The following is an 18381-nucleotide window of genomic DNA, read 5'->3' on the forward strand; positions in this document are numbered from 1 at the left end:
ACAATCATTATCTTTGAATTAGAAGTGTTATTTTAAAAATGTTATGAGAGAAATATTTCCTTTTTGAGTTCATGTGTTAGGCAAGTATTGCTGAAATCTAACTACCACAACACAGATATTAAAAAGGTAAAAATCTAAGGTTTTATTATGCTTAATCACAGTTTCAGAGGAGAAGAAAAATAATCCTTGAACAGAGATTAGGATTTTCTGACAAGTTTTTATAGAGAAATTATATCAGAGAGGCAGAGAACTAATTTTTTACATATTGCAATTTCATATATTCTTTCAGACTGTAAGTTTTTATTTTTAATCTCACAAACCTATGTTTCCTTCAGTGTCATAAAAGTTGAGCAAATTTAGTTGAGCAGTCATATACACCCTCTCTGTAAACAAACTCTATAGATGAATTAAAATCAGGTTATAAATTAAACAATGAGTTTGCAAAATCTTACACTTACAAAACTCTAAGACTACATTTTAAAGAAGTCATTATGGCCTAATTGAGGAAAGGAATTACATGTCAGTAAGATTTAAAATCAGGGAAATTCTTCCACAAATAAAATATTTTGATGGAGATTTTAAAGGTATTGTATTCCCTTATTCCTCTCACTTGGTTCCTTAATTCAGGAATATCAAAAGTCTTCCTTTAATAACATCACTCAGAAAAGGTTAATATGAATAGAAGACAGGCTTGTAGTGAAGCAAAAGTTTCAGGAAGAATGACCCTGAGCCCCGAAGAATAAAAATTTATAAAAAGAAACCAAAAATCCCAATAACAGAAGGGATTTTAGAGATAATCTAGTCCAACCCCTGCCAGATAGATGCATTCCCTCTACTACAATGAGCTAAAAATGTTTTTTACATTTTTAAGTAAAGTCTTACTATGTTTAAAAATTCTTGGATACCTCCAGGAATGTAAAACTCACTAACTAAAAAGTCAATCCAAGGGGCAGCTAGATGGTGCAGTAAATAGAGCATTGGCCTTGGAGTCAGAAGGACCTGAGTTCAAATCTGGCCTCAGACACTTAACACTTGCTAGCAGTGTGACTTTGGGCAAGTCACTTAACCCCAACTGCCCTGTCTTCCCCCTCCAAAAAGAAAAAAAAATCCATTTTTAACAGAGCTAATTTTTATAAAATCTTTCTTTAAACATAGCCAATATCTGTGTCCTTGATAATCTCCACTTACTGATCTTATATGATTCTACCTCCATGGTACTATTTAGAATGTGAAATACATTTTAAAAAATTATTAGCAGGGTATCTGGCATACAGTGGGCATTTAATAAATGTTTGTTGGCTTGACTATTTTATTTTAATGTTTTAAATGCTTCCAATACCTTTTCTGTTGGTCTTTTTAAAAAATTATTATTTTAAGATCATACTCTTATACACCCTAAATTTTCTTATTCACTCTTCCAGTTTCTGCAATTAGTCCTTATAGTATAATAGCCCCTAAAAAAAATTCTGGGGGTGGCCAGGTAGCACAGCGAGTAAGAGCACTGGTTCCAGTGTCGGGATGACCTGGAGATCGAATCCCGGGCTCAGATACTCAGCACCACACCAAGAAATAACTGGCCATGTAACCTTGAGCAAGTTACTTAACCCTGATTGCTTAAAAAAAAAAAATTCTGGCCTTTCTCCTTGGGACTTGATCCAGTTATTAAAATAGTCCTTAAAAGTAAACATCCATGGGGCAGCTAGGTGGCAGTAAATAGAGTACCGGCCCTGGAGAAACAGAGTTTAAATTCTACCTCAGACATTTAACACTTACTAGCTGTGTGACCATGGGCAAGTCACTTACCCTCAATTGCCCTACCTTCCCCCCTCCAAAAAGACTAAAAAAAAAATTTTTTTTTTAATAAAAATAAACACTCAGAAATTACCTAGACTTTCACGATGTAGCTGAACCAAAGCAGAGTAGAGTTGGGTCTGTCAATTCCCTTTTACTGAACGCAATACTCCTCTTAAAGTGTTCTAAGTTCAGTTTTTTTTTAAGTATCTTATACCACACTATGACTTGTATGAGTGATATTTTCTCCAAATTATACTTAGTTTACTGATTTTTGAAATCTAAATTATGATTTTACATTTGTGCCTATAAAATTTTGTATCTTGATGATTAGATTACTTTATTCTCTCAGAATTGGGGAGGGGGGTTAATAATATGAGATGTTTAGAAATGATCTCAAAATGGTGTGATTTTTAGCATCTTCCCCCACCATCATCAGAGAGCACTCTGAGCCATTTGTATTTTTCTTTGTTGCATGGGTTGCCATGGCCATTCATCATCAAGGGGCTGACCTACTTGGGGATTAACCTTTCCATGCACCACAAGGCTGGTTGCCAGGACAGCATTCAAAGTCTCTACAGCTTGCTGCAGCTTGCCAGCTTTCACATGCCCTTGGCTTAATCTTCAAGAAAAAGGGCCACCTCAGCACCAGTAGGCAGTAGGAAGTGTTGGAGGAGGGGACACTCCTATAACTTACACATAACACTCTGAGTACTACAGGTGTGGCAAGTATTAGTGCTCTAATTTGCTGCCAAATCTACCAGCTGGGCTTGTTAACCTCCATAAGTCCAGAAACTATGACTTTATTAGGGTAGGTACTTCCTCCAGCAGACCTGCTGAAGCTTGTACTGCACTGGCCCAGGCATAGAGAGCCTGTGATCACCTCCAACTACCCATGAGCCAATGAGACAACAGTAGAAAAGGTTAGCTTATTCTAAATCCGTGAGTTCCTCCACCTTGCCCCCTCCACATACACACCAGTCCTTGCACTAACCCATACACACATACCCCAAACTCCCTAAAATTTTTCACCTTGAAAAATGCCATTGTTATAGGCAAAATATTAGGCAAGTTTTCATGTTTCCAGAACTCTGTTAGCCTGGAGGAGGGGTCATTCCTATTCTCCAAGTTATTTCACAGGTCTTGTGTTATCTGAATTTACAAAGGTTTTCACTTGCATTGCAAGGATTTGGTTTATAGGCAGTGGTTCACAACTCATCTTTTTTTTCTTTTCCATCAACTTTTTGATACTCTGACATATTATGTAATGTTAGATGTTTTAAGCTTACCCCTCCACTGGATAGGCTCCAGATGGCTCTGAACCATTCAACATAACATGTATCACCCCTGAGCTATCATGTGCATACTGTGAAAGAAAAAAAATTTTTAATAAAAATCAAATAATTAGCAACCGATAAATATAGCACATGGGAGAAAACACAATTTTTAGAAGTAGATGTGTTCCAGAGTAGAAGAGATTATAAGCTCCTTGCAGATAAGGACAATCGTTTACTTCTTTTTGTATCCCCAGCATCTACAATGTTCCCCAGCATACAGTAGGTACTTAAAAAATGTTTATTGACAGAAAACAAGTGAAAGTCAATTACAAAACAGAGTTGGTTTGCTGTGGAAATCAAGAAAACCAATTAGATTCTATCTCAAGAACACTGACTCCTCATGCTTCCACATGTATTCTCCTCCATCTTGTTTTTCTACAAATCAGCTATGGGAAGCTAGATGGTATCAGTTATCTATGGTTTCATAAATGTCAGTGGATACCACTAGTCAGCATATCTTAATTCTGGGAAAAGAAAAAGCCTGAAATCTAGTTGTCCCCCTCCTGACTTGACTAAAACTTACTCTTCCCAACTTGGAAAACCCCCTAATCTTTCCTCCAAATAGAAATCAGATTACCTAATTTTGTATCCTGGTTAATCATTTTCTTATTATTAATTCATTTTCTTTGATTAATTGTTTTTAACACATAAAAATGGGTCTTACTCTGTTTTCAGGGTATCTGGACTGCCTGGGAAGTCCCTTGACCCATTTGTTTTACCAGTTTTGCTAATAAATCATATAGCTCAGGTTGTTTGCTCAGTTGTGATTAATTAACCATCACAAAGAAGAGAGATGTAAGTGAATAATTTTAGGACATGCATGTATTGGCTATCCCAGCGATTACAGAAACCAAACTCTTAGGATGGAGGTAGGCATTTATGCTGGCATTGACAGCTGCCCTTACACATGAGTGGAATAGCCAGCCTGCTATATAATATGATACTGTTTGCAAAGAGTTTTCCTCACAGCCACAATTTTGCCAGTAGAATATAAATTCCTTGAAGGCAAGGACTGTTTTCTCTGCCTTTGTATCCCCAGAGTTTATGACAGTTCCAGGCACATACTATATATTTAATAACTCATTGTTGAATTGAATTGTATCACTCTGTAAAGTAGATATAAATGCTTGTTGATGGATAGGAAATAAAAGTATCCCTAATTTTATGGATAAAAATGTTGAGGCACAAAGATCAAATGACTTATCCAGGGTCACACAGCTAATAAGGGAAGATGGGAATTAAACCCAAGTCTTCTAATTCTGAATCAACCATCATTTCCACTTTGTCATGTATCATTAGGAATTCATTTATTCCTCATCCCCAAGTGTCACCAAGTAGAGAGCAAGGGCCTTGAAAGGCCCTTAGCAATGTGTTTTCTTTGGGAATAAAGCTGATGATCACCATAGTAGAAGGATGTAGGCACAGGATTTGAGGATACTGCATACCATGGGTGGGGACAGGGAAATAAAGAGATAAGGGAAAAGAGGACTAAAAGGCAAACTTCAAGTGCTTTAGGAATTTTAAGGGGACTGATTTTCATGGTGTAGAACATAAGTGCCATGCCCTGGCATCCCAGAGCTACAAATGCATCAATGGGTGTATTGTTGAGGGGTGGGAGTTGGAGAAGGGGAGGAGGGGACTCCATTAGAGAACCACCCTAATTTTGTCTTACTGCACATGACCCAGGTGCTTATTACACAGCTTCAAAAAGATAGTGCAGGCCCTGTCAAAGCAATTTGCTGCAATGTCAACCTTGTTGAACTCCTGAAAATAAGATTCTGAGGGGCAGCCAGGTGGTGCAGTGAGTAAGAATGCCAGCCCCAGCGTCGAGAGACCTGGGATCGGTTCCGTTCTGGCCTCCAATACTCGGCACCCACACAAAAATAATAACTGGCCACGTAACCTTTAGCAAGTTACTTAACCCTGACTGCTTTAAAAAAAAAGAAAGAAAGAAAAGAAAATATGATTCTGACATGTTCTCTTTCCTAATCCTGGTTATAAACACTGAGCCCAGACTTAGCCCTCCTTACTTCTGACTTTCAGTAAGCAAGCTATCTAACTTGGTAGGTCCTTTGTGTGTGTAGATGTAAAAGGGGGAATCCTCTTCCTAGACCTGTAATACTGGAATGTTTCTGGCTTTTCCCAAGTGACTCATTTCCTGATGCTGCTTCCCCAGAGCAATGCCTTCAAAATTGTATTTTGGCTTTGTCTCTTATCTCTGAATTATGTCACTTGATGTTTTAGACCACATCCTGTCACAGAGGAATATTGCTGGCCTAGACAAGCTATCCCAGGAGATCTCCTCAAGAAAGCTGGTGTGGAGGGCCCTCAGTAGCTGCTGTGGTTCTCAGTCTTCTGCAATGGAAGCTTAGAGTGTTAACCCATTTGAATTGCATAGCTGAGCCCCTGCATGCAAGAAGCAATTGCTGTGTCTGTGTGTGTGTGTGTGTGTGTGTGTGTGCATGCTAGAGGCAATTGGGGTGTGTGTGTGTGTGTGTGTGTGTTCTTACATAAACAATTGCAGTTTTTAGGACTACCATTTCCAAACTCCAGGATTGCGATGAGATTACATCAGCCTCTAAAATTTCCTCTCTACTCCCTCTCACCCCATTCTCTTGAGTTTCTTTGACCTTCCTGACAGGGTCTTGATAATGTCCCTGATAGTAGGTTTCTAATTCAGAAGGTCTACAGGCTTATTGCCTTATGAGCAGAGGTTCCCAAACTCTCTGGGTTCCTGGTACCCTCCCTTAGTATCCCAGTAAATTTTTCACAGTACCCTTAGGCCAGAAGGAATACCCAATGCTTCTCTTAATTAAGTAGTTAGATCCAAACAATTAAATAGGCAGCTATGTGGCTCAGTGGATAGAAAATTGGGTCTGGAGTCAGAAAAATCCAAGTTCAAATGTCACCTCAGATAAGCTGGGGCATGTCATGTAACCTGTTTGACTCAGTTTCCTCAACTATAAAATGGGTATAACAATAGCATCTACCTCCCACAGTTGTTGTGAGGATCAAAGGAGATATCTGTAAAGTATTTAGCACATCATTATTTTACTGTTACTGCTATCCTAGCAATGTAGTAGCATTTGAAAAAGATAATGCACATAAATTGAAAGAAAAGGTTTTATTTTGTTTTTAAATATTCACAATTACTTATTAATGGGATGGGTGCACCTGTTGGGCACTGTACAAATATTTCAACCCTTATAAATCAAACTGGACATGTCCACCCTCATTTCCCGTTCCATGTTGATTTTCTTGCCTTTGCAAAGATATGGGAGAGCAAATGAAATTAGGATTCACTGAGCTCTGACACTTGGCAGATATTCAGCTTCATGATCATTGATTAATTGATCATTTTTCTAGAAACTTTATAGATAGCATTCAATGAGAAATAGTCTTTATTTCCAAGTTGTACATGAACAGACAAGGCATAGTTTATCTGGCCTAAGAGTAAGGAAAACTATACCTGGTGAAATCAGAGATCTATGCCACCATGGGGAAAAAAAAAAGGAAGCCATGAAAAAAAAAAAACCCACCTTATTTGCAGCACCTCAGCACACCACTTGTAAACTGTGGCTTTACATGTCTTTATTTGTCAGACCTGTGATTTTACTGATGGAAGGAACTTCCAAACTCCCTCTACCAAAACAGAGGGGCATCTTCTCTGCATGCTTAGGGCATTGAGAGGTTAAGTGACTTGACCAAAGAAGCAGGACCTGAATCCGGATCTTCCAAGACTCAGAGGCCAGCTTTCATTACACTCCTGCATGCTGGAGTGGAATGCATCTCTCTCCCCCTCTCCCTATTTGGCTTCAAACACTATTGCAGCCATCTCTCCCATCTGGGCTCCCATAGCTAAGCATTTACCTGTGAGGACGCTCTCCTCCAGAAAGAGTCCACAGCATTGTTCTCACAGTCTTCCACTGTAGGGCAGGATCGATAATCAAAATCTAAGGAAAATGCAAAGAGTTTAATTGATTTGTTTCATCACAAGAGAAAGGAGTTAAGGCAAATAGACTGGCTGAGTAGATTACATTAGGGATTTGTGAAATGGGCAGAGGAATGGAGCTGGTGCAGTAACATCTTCATAGAACAATAGACTTTGGACTGAGATATGACCTCACAAGACCACCTATCTTCAGCAAGTATATTATTGCCATTTATAGAAGAGGTAACTGAGGCAGAGAATAAGTGCAAAAATTGCTCAAGGTCCCATGATGTCCAGCCAGAAGGCTGCGACTAAAACCTGTGGTCTCTTAGTGAAAAAAAAAATCCCTTCTTCCACTGATTTCTCAAGGTAAAGATTTGGGATTTCAAACCTGAATCTTAATAATGATAATAATAACTAGCATTTATATATCATTTACCACATGCAAGCACTATGCTGAGCACTTTACAATTATTATCTCCTTTGACCTTCACACCTCAGGGAAGTAGGTGCTATTATAATCTCCACTTTACAGTTGAGGAAACTGAGGCAGATTCAGGCTAAATGACTTGCCCAGGGTTACACAGCTAGTAAATTTCTGAGCCCAAATTTACACTCAGGTCTTCCTGACCTAAGGCTGGGTGGTTCTACCCACTGCACCACCTAGTTACTAGTGCTTTTACCTATTCTGTACCATCTTGTTTTGTATAAAAGAACATTAGCAACTACTTCTAAATATAATTTATTTTTCATTTTTAGGAGGGGGTAGATAAGGAACATTAGAAACTCCCATGGTAGAATCTCCCTCCACTAATTTGTTTAACTTACAGAGAGCTGCCCAGGGCACTGAGGCATCAGATGACTTGAGCATGGTTGCATACTTATTACATGTTAGAAGCAAGTTTTCCTATTAGGCCAGGCTTTTGCCTCTATACCCTGCCTCCTCTGCTCATGTATAATTTAGAAATAAGTAATAGTTTTCATTTAATGACACTTGTAGAGTTCATTAACTACACAGTTCATTTCCTTCTAAATGCCACTAATGGGATGAAGTAGGTTCTGATCTTAAGAGAAAAAAAATCCCACTTATTCTAACCTCCATTCATGCTTCTACAATTGTGTTAGTTTGAACAGCTTGAAACAGTAGAAATGACACTGACTTTAGAGTCAGAAGACATACATTAAAATCTAAACTTTGCCCCTTAATATCTGTGTAACCTCAGAAAATTAATAACAACAATAATAGCAACCACTTCATGGTTTATAAAGTGATTTACACATAATTCATTTGATACTCTAAGTGATGCTATGAAGTGATGTAGGTGCTAATTTTCTACCTATTTTACAGATGAGGAAACTGAAGCTGTGGGGTTAAGTGTCTTGCCCAGGGTTACACAGCCAGTGAGTGTCTGAGATGAAATTGAATTTTCATCTTCCAGACTCCAGGTCTGAATGACATCTACTATGGGATATGTACTATCTGGTAACCTCAGTCTGTTCACTTGTAAATTGAAGAGGTTGAACTACTAGAGGAACACTAAAGACTCTTCCCAGTCTAAATTCTGTGGTCGGCAGCTGGAGATTGCAATTCCATGCTTTTGCATCTAAATGGGGAAAATGTATAAATAACATTGATGGTATAATTTATAACCGTTATTGATGCTACAAAGGATTGTAGCATAGAAGCTTGATGACAGGGCACAAGTCCACACAATTTTCCTAGGAGAGTAGGGAATCAGAAACCCAGGTCTCTGTTTCTAAGACTAGAACAGACGTATGATTGACTTCTCCATGTCGGTTCTCCTTTGGATGACAAAGGAACCTTACCTGGGCCATTTTCTTCTCGACACCAATTGATGAGATCTCCTACTCTGCCATATAGCGTATCAGTTATAGGCATCAGCCGTCGAGTGTTATCAGCATAAGCAATAACAAGATAGTAGTTATTTTCCCAGAACAATGACTAGAGAGAAAAATATGAAAATGCCATGAAAAAAAATATCACTCCCAGCTTTTTTTAAGTATATAAATTATGAGAGTTTCATGTAGGAACAAAAAGACTTGCATTTTGTCTTACCTTCATTTCTAACTTGCTTGGTGACAAATGCTTGATCCTGGCTTATTTTAAATACTATTTCCCACTTGGAAAAGGGTATGAATTTTATTTAATTCTTTACCATAAGATATGTTTTACAAAAATTAATAAAATGTTCAACCAAATATAAAAAATTCATATAAATTTAGCTTTTCTTTGCCTTTTTTTTTTTGGAGGGCAGTTAGTGTTAAGTGACTTGCCCAAGGTCACATGGTTAGTAAGTGTTACATGTCTGAGTCTGGATTTGAACTCAGGTCCTCCTGACTCCAGGGCCAGTACTCTATATACTGTGCCACCTAGCCACCCCAAAATTTAACTTTTCTGAATTGCAATGGCTCATATTCATGTAACAGAGACTGGCCAATAAGTCCAGTCCATATAAACATTTGTAGAGTGTTCAGCTAATGCATTCTTCATCAGAACTTTGGATCTAGTTTGCTATCCAGTTTAAGAGAAATCTTTTTGATTGGCTATGGGGATGGAAAGGCATTCATCATCAAGAGCAGCCCTTTTTTGGTCTGACTCTTTCCTGCCTGCCTTCTGGTTAGAGAAGAGAGTAAAAGAAGAGGGCTCTGACCCTCCCCATCCAAGGCCAAAGTGTAGCCTATAAATACAGACCTTGGGTTCTTAACATTAATGTTAGTTCTTTCCTACACTCTAAGTTTTATGTCCAGGCAGTCCAGCATCAAGGTCCTGAGGTGAGGACCAGCCTTTGAGATGCAGCCCATCTCTCCTTTAGACAGGACCTGATCCACATGGCAATTGGGTATGAACTTGGTGGCTCTCATTCTTCTTAAACTTTTTCCATTCGTGACCTTCTTGGTGCTGATGGCCTACAGGCATTGGCATTGCAATGTGCACATGCTTTGTGTTTAGAACCAAGTCTGCAGTCCCCAATCAATCTGATGAAGTTATAAATCATGTGCCTTGATTTATAGGCTACTTCCCTTAAAGGCACTAATGTACCCTGCAGCCCTGTGACAGGAACAAGGAAACCCCCTCCTTTCCACCCCACCCCATTAGTACCCAGTGGTTGAGGCTGCCCTCAAGATGATTGGAGATTTGAGTACATGGGATGGACTCTTGTCAAAAGTGCACCCACCTCACTCCACCACCATGGACCTGGATCCTGGAACTGGAGCAATTCCTGTCTAATCCATGTCTATAAAAGTCTCTCTCTCCCTCCCTAACTCCACCCCCCCCCGCCCCCGCTTTCTTTTCCTTAGACCACCTCCCTCTCCTTTTTTCTCCTCAGTGGGAGAGTTGACAAGCATGCAAAAGGCTCCAGTTTTGTTGGGAAACCCTGAAGTTCTGCCAAGTTCTTTTCACTTCTTCTAGTGGGATGGGTGGGAAACATGGATGCTCCCCCCGCCCCCCTTTACATTTCAGAGGAGCTCATGAAACACTGTAGCTCTGCCTAAATTCTGGGACAGTCCCATACATTGTAACAGTAGAACATTTAATAAGGGCCAAGAGATTTTGCAGTGACAGGTGTGGTCTTTCTCTGCTGGGTGTGATTGGTTTCCCACCTATGACATCATAAGCAGAAAGACACTAGGGATTGACTAGAAGCACTGGGCATGGAAGTTTCCAGAAAAGAGAAGAAATGCTAGGAGAAGGAGGCATATATAATACAGAGACAGCCCATCAAAACGAAGGCTATAGGTTTTTCTGCCCTGTTGCTGGTAGATAACGAAGGTATTAATATGCCCATTTTACAGAGAAGGAAACTGAGTCTTGGAAAGGTTAAGTGCCTTGCTTAAGGTATTACCATTAGTAAGTAGCAGAGTGGGATGGAAACCCAGATCTCCTGACTCCTGTATTTTATCCACTACACCATGTTGCCTCACACATTATTATATTACAGTACATTTATGACAGCCTCGTTCCACACAAGCTCATATTGCAAGGGTATTACTATCATTATGCAATGGAATTACCTGAAATGTTTGTGTCTAAAATTTCTTTCAGAATTCTTAGTTCTTTTCAGTCAGAGAAATGATGAAGTTTTTCTCTTTCATTCTTACAGTAGTAGTGATGAATAATGTCAGGCATAGGAGAGGATGGACTGACTTCCCCCAATAACATGGAGTTTGGGTGTGGATGTCCCACTGCTTAGGAGGGGGTGGAAATGTCCATATACTGACTGGTTTGTGCAGGCTCATTCCTCCAGTAGAGTTAGAAGAATCTGATTCATTAACACTAACAATCTTATATTGAAAAGATGATTGTTCATGTAAGGGAGTACCTTGTTTAGACTTTAACAAGGTTAAAGGTCATAAGGGAAAGAGATGCAGAAATATAAAGTAAGAAGTAAAAGTAAACATCCTACAGGGGTAGGGAACCTGCAGCCTTGAGGCCACATGGAGCCCTCCAGGTCCTCGAGTGTAGCCCTTTGCCTGAATCCGAAGAGCTGTACTTGAGGATCTAGAGGGCCATATGTGGCCTTGAGGCTGCAGGTTCCCTACCCCTGCACCTTAGACAAGCCGTGATAATGCTTGAATACCTCCAGGTTTTGGAGAGGGGGAGTTATAATTCCTGTTCTTACTATGCCATTTGAGTTAATGCCTTTGCAAAGAACTGAGTCTACTAGCTTATTGATAAGAGGAAGTACTGCAGTGGGAGATCATAAGCTACAGTATTAGGAAAATAGGTACCCTGGGGACAGCTAGGTGGTGCAGTGAATAGAACACAGGCCCTGGAGTCAGGAGGACCTGAGTTCAAATCCAACCTCAGACATTTAGCACACACAAAAAAACTAGCTGTGTGACCTTGGGCAAGTCACTTAACCCCAACTGCCCTCCAAAAAAGGGGGGTGAAAAAGGAATATAGGTACCCAGACAATTCTAGGACCTTGAGAAAACATGAAACGACCACTCTGGAGGATCACACTCTCAGTGCCAGTGTGAGTTGGGGGAGTGAGTCCAGAAAGAGTGCTACATTACAGTTCTGAGATTAGGTCATCATTTAGTGGGGAGAAATGTCAGGTCATGGCAAGCTTACATTTCCTCCCAGACTATGTGGCAACCATAAGTCTGTCAGACCAGGGCTTTATTTCCTAAGAGGTTGCTGCTTAGGCACAGGAGACATTTCATAAGAACAGAAATATCGAAATACTGAGAAAAGGAACCTTCCTCTCTGGACTAGGCTAGGGAAGATGAAGGAAGCTAGGAGTGGAAGCATTTCAAGAATGCATGCAGAGAATGTTTCTAAAAATTTTTCCCATTTCTTTTTTCTGTTCCAATGAAATGTTTTTGTTGCTGCTTATTCTCTTGTTTGCCTAGGTTCCTGTTAGGACAGGAACATCTGAGCTGACTTGTAAGGCTCTCAGTTTCACACTGTGGTGGAACCCCAAGCTTTATGGAGTACCCCTACCAGAAAACACCCCCCACAAACACAAACACAAGTCTGTGATGGACTAGTGCTGACTGGCCCTCAGGTGGAGTAGCAAATTCTAATACTTCAGGGTAGACAGGTATCTGAATAGAAGGAGAGTAATCAGAGGAACCTTTCCATATAATTAAGAGAATACCTTATCTCTGGGAATGGAGTGTCTTGATAGGTTAATAAAAAGGTCATAGTCGGAAGGCAATACAGAGCAGGGATCCTTGTGAAGCACAGATTTAAAGGCTTCCCATATTGCTGAGCAGTTTTTCTCACTAGAAGAGAAAAAACAAGTGATGATATTTTTTTTTCATTATTTCAAAAGATCCATGACTTTAATCCAATTCAAGAAACAAATTAAGTACCTACTCTGCACTTAACAAGTTAACACTGTACTGTTAAGAAAAATTCTAAAAAAAAGAAAAAAAGATTAAAAAATATTCCAGTAATCAAGGAGTTTACACTTAACAGAAACTTAAATTCTATTGCCAGGAAGTAATATATGCACTGGAAAATAAATACACAATATTTACAAAGTACAAAATAATTAGGGGTGGGAGAGGGAAGACACTGGATGGCTAGGTGATGTAATGGATAGAGCACTGGGTCTGGAGTCAGGAAGAACTAAGTCCACATCTGGCCTCAGCCACTTACTTCTTAGATATGTGACCCTGGACACACAGCTCTTAACCTCTGTCTGCCTCAGTTCTTCAACTATAGAGTGGAGATAATAAAGAGCACCTAACTTACAGGGTCATTGTGAGGATAAAATGAGATATTTATAAAGTGCTTGGTACATAGGAAGGTCTATATAAATGCTTTTTTCCTTCCCTCTCCCTACAGAGGTCCTCTCCACCAATACAGATCACAATCTTCTAGTCCTTCGTAGTCAACCCATAAGCATTTATTAAACATTTACAATGTGCCAGGCTCTATGCTAAGCCCTTGGGGTACAAAAAAAGACATAACTAGGTCCCTGATCTCAAGAAGCTTATGTTCCAATGATGGACTCAACTATGAAAATAACTCGTTTGATAACATACTTGTTAGAGTAGATGGTGGGTTAGCTAGAGAGGAAAGTGAGATTCGAACTGAGTCTTAGAGAAAGCCAGGAAAACAAAAAGGCAGAGAGATGAGGAAGAGCAACATGACCCTGAGAGCGTAGCAGAAGGAAAGTTTCTTACAAACCAGTTTTGGCTAAGATCTGGGTGGGCATAAAGGCAGGGAGAAATACTTAATAGCATGCTAACGTTGTCTTAGTAAGAAAAGAATGTGTCCTTTGGCTTAGTTATTTTTACTAGATCGAGGGAAACAGTTGCTTCTTATCAGTCAGCTAATTAGCATTAGTTAAGCTCCCACAAAAAAGCCTTAAAAGGTAAGAGAAAGAGAAGGGGTGAGTCCCTGGAATTATTTAAAATCCTAAGATTGTTCTTTTGTAATCACAAAGTGATTGGAGAAAGGGAGGTACTGAAGAAGACATTCTGTACTGGTCAAAGGGCAAGGAATATAATAGCAAATAAAGGACAAAATGGAATCATTTTTGTTCTCCCAAAAATCTACTTTTGGCACCCTCAACAGTAATAGGAAAATCTTGGCAGAGAGCAAGGATTCTTGGAGAAACATAATGAGTTCTGTTTTGGAGATGCCTATAGTACCTATATGTACCCATAATGATGTATGTATATAGTGTATACAATATGTAGCATATATACCATATATTATATATCCTATAGTGCTTGTATGTACCCATATCCCTATAAATAGCTAGAGTCTGGAGATGCCTATAGTTTGGAAATGCCTGTAGTGTCTATATGTATATGCCTATAGTACCTATATACTATATATCGTATATATGTAGCATATATAGCATATACCACAATATCTATATGTACCTATATGCCTATGGTGCATATAGTTTGGAGGCACCTATAGTACCTAGAGTTTGGGGATTCCTATAGTACTATAGCTTGGAAATGCCCATAATGCCTATAGTTTGAAATTTCCAAGCGGCAGGTAATATGGGATGGAGCTGAGGAAAAGAACTTAGGCTAGATATATAAAGGAATCATCTGCAGAGATACAAAGTGTGTGCACCCCAAAACTGTGTGCAACAGAGATCCTTACCCAAATAGTACTCAGAGGCTTCTCAAGGTAGCAAGCAGAAAAGAATGGTTTTATTACCATCTCCCTACCACTCTGAGTTTTGAGTCCTTGTAAATCATGTAATTTCCGGTGAAGGGGAACCTGGGTTGTTTCCCATAAAAAGCCTTACTAGGTTTTAGAGTATAGTCTGAGAAGTTTTCACTTCTTCCACTCATAAGTGAAGTCATGAAAACAGAAGAGGTAACTAAGCTTGTACAGGACACAAAAAGAGAAGGATGCCTAGGACCAAACCTTGAGGTATAGTCTCTGAAGAGGTTACCCAGGAAGAGGGTTAGGGTTGCTCTGGTGACCCCAAAATACCAACACACCAGGTCCTGCCGAATGAATTCAACTCGAGTCTTCTCAGCCAAAGAAAAGTAAAGTTTATTAAAAAGTTTGCTTGCGTTAGACACAGAGTAAGTCTGTGCTAGGTCATTCTATGGCGCTCTAACTATTCTTCTATGGTGCTCTCACCCACATGGTGTGAGATGGGGTCTTATATACAGAAAGTTGTGGGAGGAATCCAGGGGTGGTCTAGAGGAGGAGTGTGGGGAGGGTCTTCAGGAGGAGTTAATGAGGTCAATGAATGATTAAGGGTGGGAAGTAATTGGAGGCTACAGACAATGGTGGGCTAGGCCAGTTCAAGGGTGGGAAGTCTAGCAACAGACCTGTGTCATCAAATGGGTTGACTCAATCAAGAATCCAAGGGAGGTTCCCAGAGCCCATACCTCATCAGTTTCTAGGGACAGAAAAAATCAAGGGTACTAGAAAACTTTTGAGCTATAGGACCTACCTAACAATATGTAAAAGTCTTTTGTAAATTGTCAGGTATTCTGTGGTTGATATTTTTCTTTGAAATACATTTTCATATAGCCTTAAATGAGAAAGTTTCTTGTCCCAAGATTCCTAAGATAGTAGTTCTAACTCAGAGTTACAAAATAAAAATATAAAAAGGAGAAAAAAGAAAGGCAGGAGTCAGAGGAACTTTGAAAACAAAGTAGAGTAGGGCACACAGGGAACCTAGGGTCTTAACACCTCGGTCTCTTCCCCTATCAGGCAAATGTCCCGCCCTACTGCGCAAGGAAACATTTAACATTTTCCAGAAAAAGATACTCCCTATAACTTACCTGAGTTCCGGGTTCACCACGGAGATATACTCATTGCATCTGCCCAGGAAGATGCTCTCCAAGTAGGGGTTAGTGCCTTCCCCCTTCCATCGTTTCTCTCCTGCCCTGGTATACACATTAGCTTGTCCCATCAGAAACAGTAACAGGAAGAGAATCAGTCCCTGTAGGAGTCCATTGGAGGACTCCATGGAGGAATTCCTTGCTGGGGGAGTCACTTCCCAGCAGTGGGGCAGGAAAGGGGGAAGAATGACTCTCTCTGTGCTGCTAACAAGCCGACTTTGTGTAGGAAGCAACTAAAGTTGCTAAAGTCCAGATCTCTTAGTTGAAACCACTTGGGGGAGGGAGGACTTAGCTCAGAAAGAAGTGACTGTGTTCTTACAACTTTTTTTGACGTCTTCCTTTCCCAGTTCCTATTCCTTCTTTCCTTTTCCCTTTCTCTTTCTAATCTTCTTCCTCCCTCATACAGGCGTCCATCTCACTGGAACTTTTGGACCTGGCCAGCAAAGCAAGTATATGCTACTGTCAGCAAAACCTGAAAGGGCAAACCTTTCCTTTCCTTCCTGCTTCATTTGATATTCCCTTTTACTTTCATTAAGCAGAAGGCACTTCTCTTTGTTTTTTTGTTTGCTTTTTTTTTTTTTGGAGGGCAATTGGGGTTAAGTAACTTGCCCAAGGTTACAGGCTAGTTTTTTTGTGTCAGTGTTAAGTGTCTGAGGCCGGAACCGAACTCGGGTGTGGCTGGCGCCTCGCTTTACTCACGGCCACCTAGTCCCCCCCAAGGCACTTCTCTTTGAATGAATGAAAACAAAAGCATTTATTAAGCAGTCTCTATATCCCAATCACCTTGCTAAGCATAGGAAGTGAGTATAACTTGCATCCCTCTTTTTAAATTTTTTAATCTAGCATTTATGATGCAGGAGATAATAGACAGAAGGAAGAATCAGAAAAATCAGGATTCTAGGCTTCACCTCTCCCAACCTTGATCTTGTTTCTAAAATTATAATAATAATGATGGTATTAATTTCTAAAATGATAATCATAACTAAGCTTGTTATCTCACAGACTTGTTGAAAAGATCCGTTTCTCCTGAAATCCAGTGGCTTGTCACCAGTTGCCTATTAAACATTTCAGACTTTATTTCTCATGGGCATCTCAAACTTGACAAGCCTGAAACACAACTCATTACCTCTCCTCTTCTGAACTTTCTGTTTCTGTTGAGAATATCATCATTCTCCCCATTTCACAGTCTTCTATTATTCTTGACTTCTTCATACCCTCCCATTCAGTGGTCCCTCGCTCTATCCATACCTTGTTTCTAGCTCTATGATATCTCAGTCCACCCCTTTTTCTTTACCCACCCTAGTTGAAGCCCGTATCACCTCTCATCTGGATAGTTCTGGAATATATTCTTGCTCTCCCAAGGAATAGAAGAAGAATGTCAACACAGTCATTCTTCACAAAGAAGGACAGCTGCAGTACTTTTGTTGTCGTCTTACATCTTCCCATGACAGTTTTTTTGAAGTGCCTCACCCTTATCAGCAGTAAACAGCAACACCAGTGGTGAATGTTGGGGGCAGGGAGGAGAGAGGAATATCTGGCCCTTCCCTTCCCTTACCCCAAGAGCTCCTCCCTGCTCCCCTTCATTTCCCTGGAGGACATCCAGATCTCTTAGTGGAAACCACTTGGAGGAGGGAGGACTTAGTCACCAGCAGCGTTCCTGCCTTTGCCTCCAAGGTTCTTGCCTGTGATCTCTCTTGTTCTTTACAGGGAGGGGTCCTTCAATTCTGTAGCTCTCTCAGGATTTGACCATCCTTGATTACCACATGGTAGAAGGCTTGCATATTTCTTGCCTCTCCTGAGATTTCAACTTTCCTCCTTGAGGGCAATGAGAGAAGGGACCTACTAAGTGACATGAAGGCAGTCCAGTGAATCGAATGTGAATTTGCAGTCAGAGAGACCTGTGTTTGAATCCTGCCTCAGATACCACCTGACCCAGAAGTGGGTCTTTCAGCCTAATTTTCCCTATTTATAAAAAGAGGATAATAATAATATAATAATAATAGATAATAATAATAATAGCACTTACTTGACAATGTTATTGGGTCAAATAAGAATACATAAAATGTTTTGCAAACCTTAAAGTCCTTAGAAAAATGCTACTTATTTTTAATTTCCCTGGGGTGGTCAAAGCTCCAATGGCCCTTGGATCAGAATACACTAACTCCTTCCTTGAATAGAGGAATATACTGGAAGAGCTATTGAATTGGGAGCACAGCCGACCTAGGTTCAAGTCTCAGATCTGGCATTTAATAGTTCTGTGATCATGATCTAATCACTTGGCCTCTTTGAGGCTGTTTCCTAGTTTGTAAAATGAGGAAGCTGGGCTTGAGAATCTACAGGTTCCTCCCAGCTCTGGCATTCTGTGGTTTTATTCTACTCCATGACTCCTCCAGACAAATCGGTATGTATATCAGTCGTCTGGAACAAGCCTTAGTATCTTTGCTCATAACATTTTGCCATGCCCTTATCTATTCTTTTGCTAAAGTGGGAAACTCGATTAACACACTGTAGGAG

At 40.0% G+C, this 18381-nt stretch overlaps 1 protein-coding gene across 2 annotated transcripts in view; it reads right to left on the reverse strand.

Annotated features, from left to right (window-relative positions):
- BST1 (bone marrow stromal cell antigen 1) overlaps positions 1-17330 on the reverse strand; it is a 33327-nt gene extending 15997 nt beyond the window's left edge. Inside the window, exons 1-6 of one of the 2 annotated variants that reach the window (XM_069069482.1) lie at positions 17187-17330; positions 15808-16300; positions 12687-12813; positions 8887-9022; positions 6999-7081; positions 3081-3157 (exon numbers count right to left, since the gene is read on the reverse strand). In XM_069069482.1, coding sequence (XP_068925583.1) covers positions 3081-3157; positions 6999-7081; positions 8887-9022; positions 12687-12813; positions 15808-15995 — 611 coding nt within the window. In that variant the 5' untranslated portion in view covers positions 15996-16300; positions 17187-17330. Of the gene's footprint in view, positions 1-3080; positions 3158-6998; positions 7082-8886; positions 9023-12686; positions 12814-15807; positions 16301-17165 lie in introns of both variants that reach the window. The other variant, XM_069069489.1, reaches the window with a different exon arrangement.
- Between the last annotated feature and the right edge of the window lie 1051 nt (positions 17331-18381).

This window comes from Petaurus breviceps, unplaced genomic scaffold (genome assembly GCF_028583685.1).
Source record: "Petaurus breviceps papuanus isolate PSGF00001 unplaced genomic scaffold, PetGlider_PUasm1.0 140, whole genome shotgun sequence".
In the NCBI taxonomy this organism is placed as follows: Eukaryota; Metazoa; Chordata; class Mammalia; order Diprotodontia; family Petauridae; genus Petaurus; species Petaurus breviceps.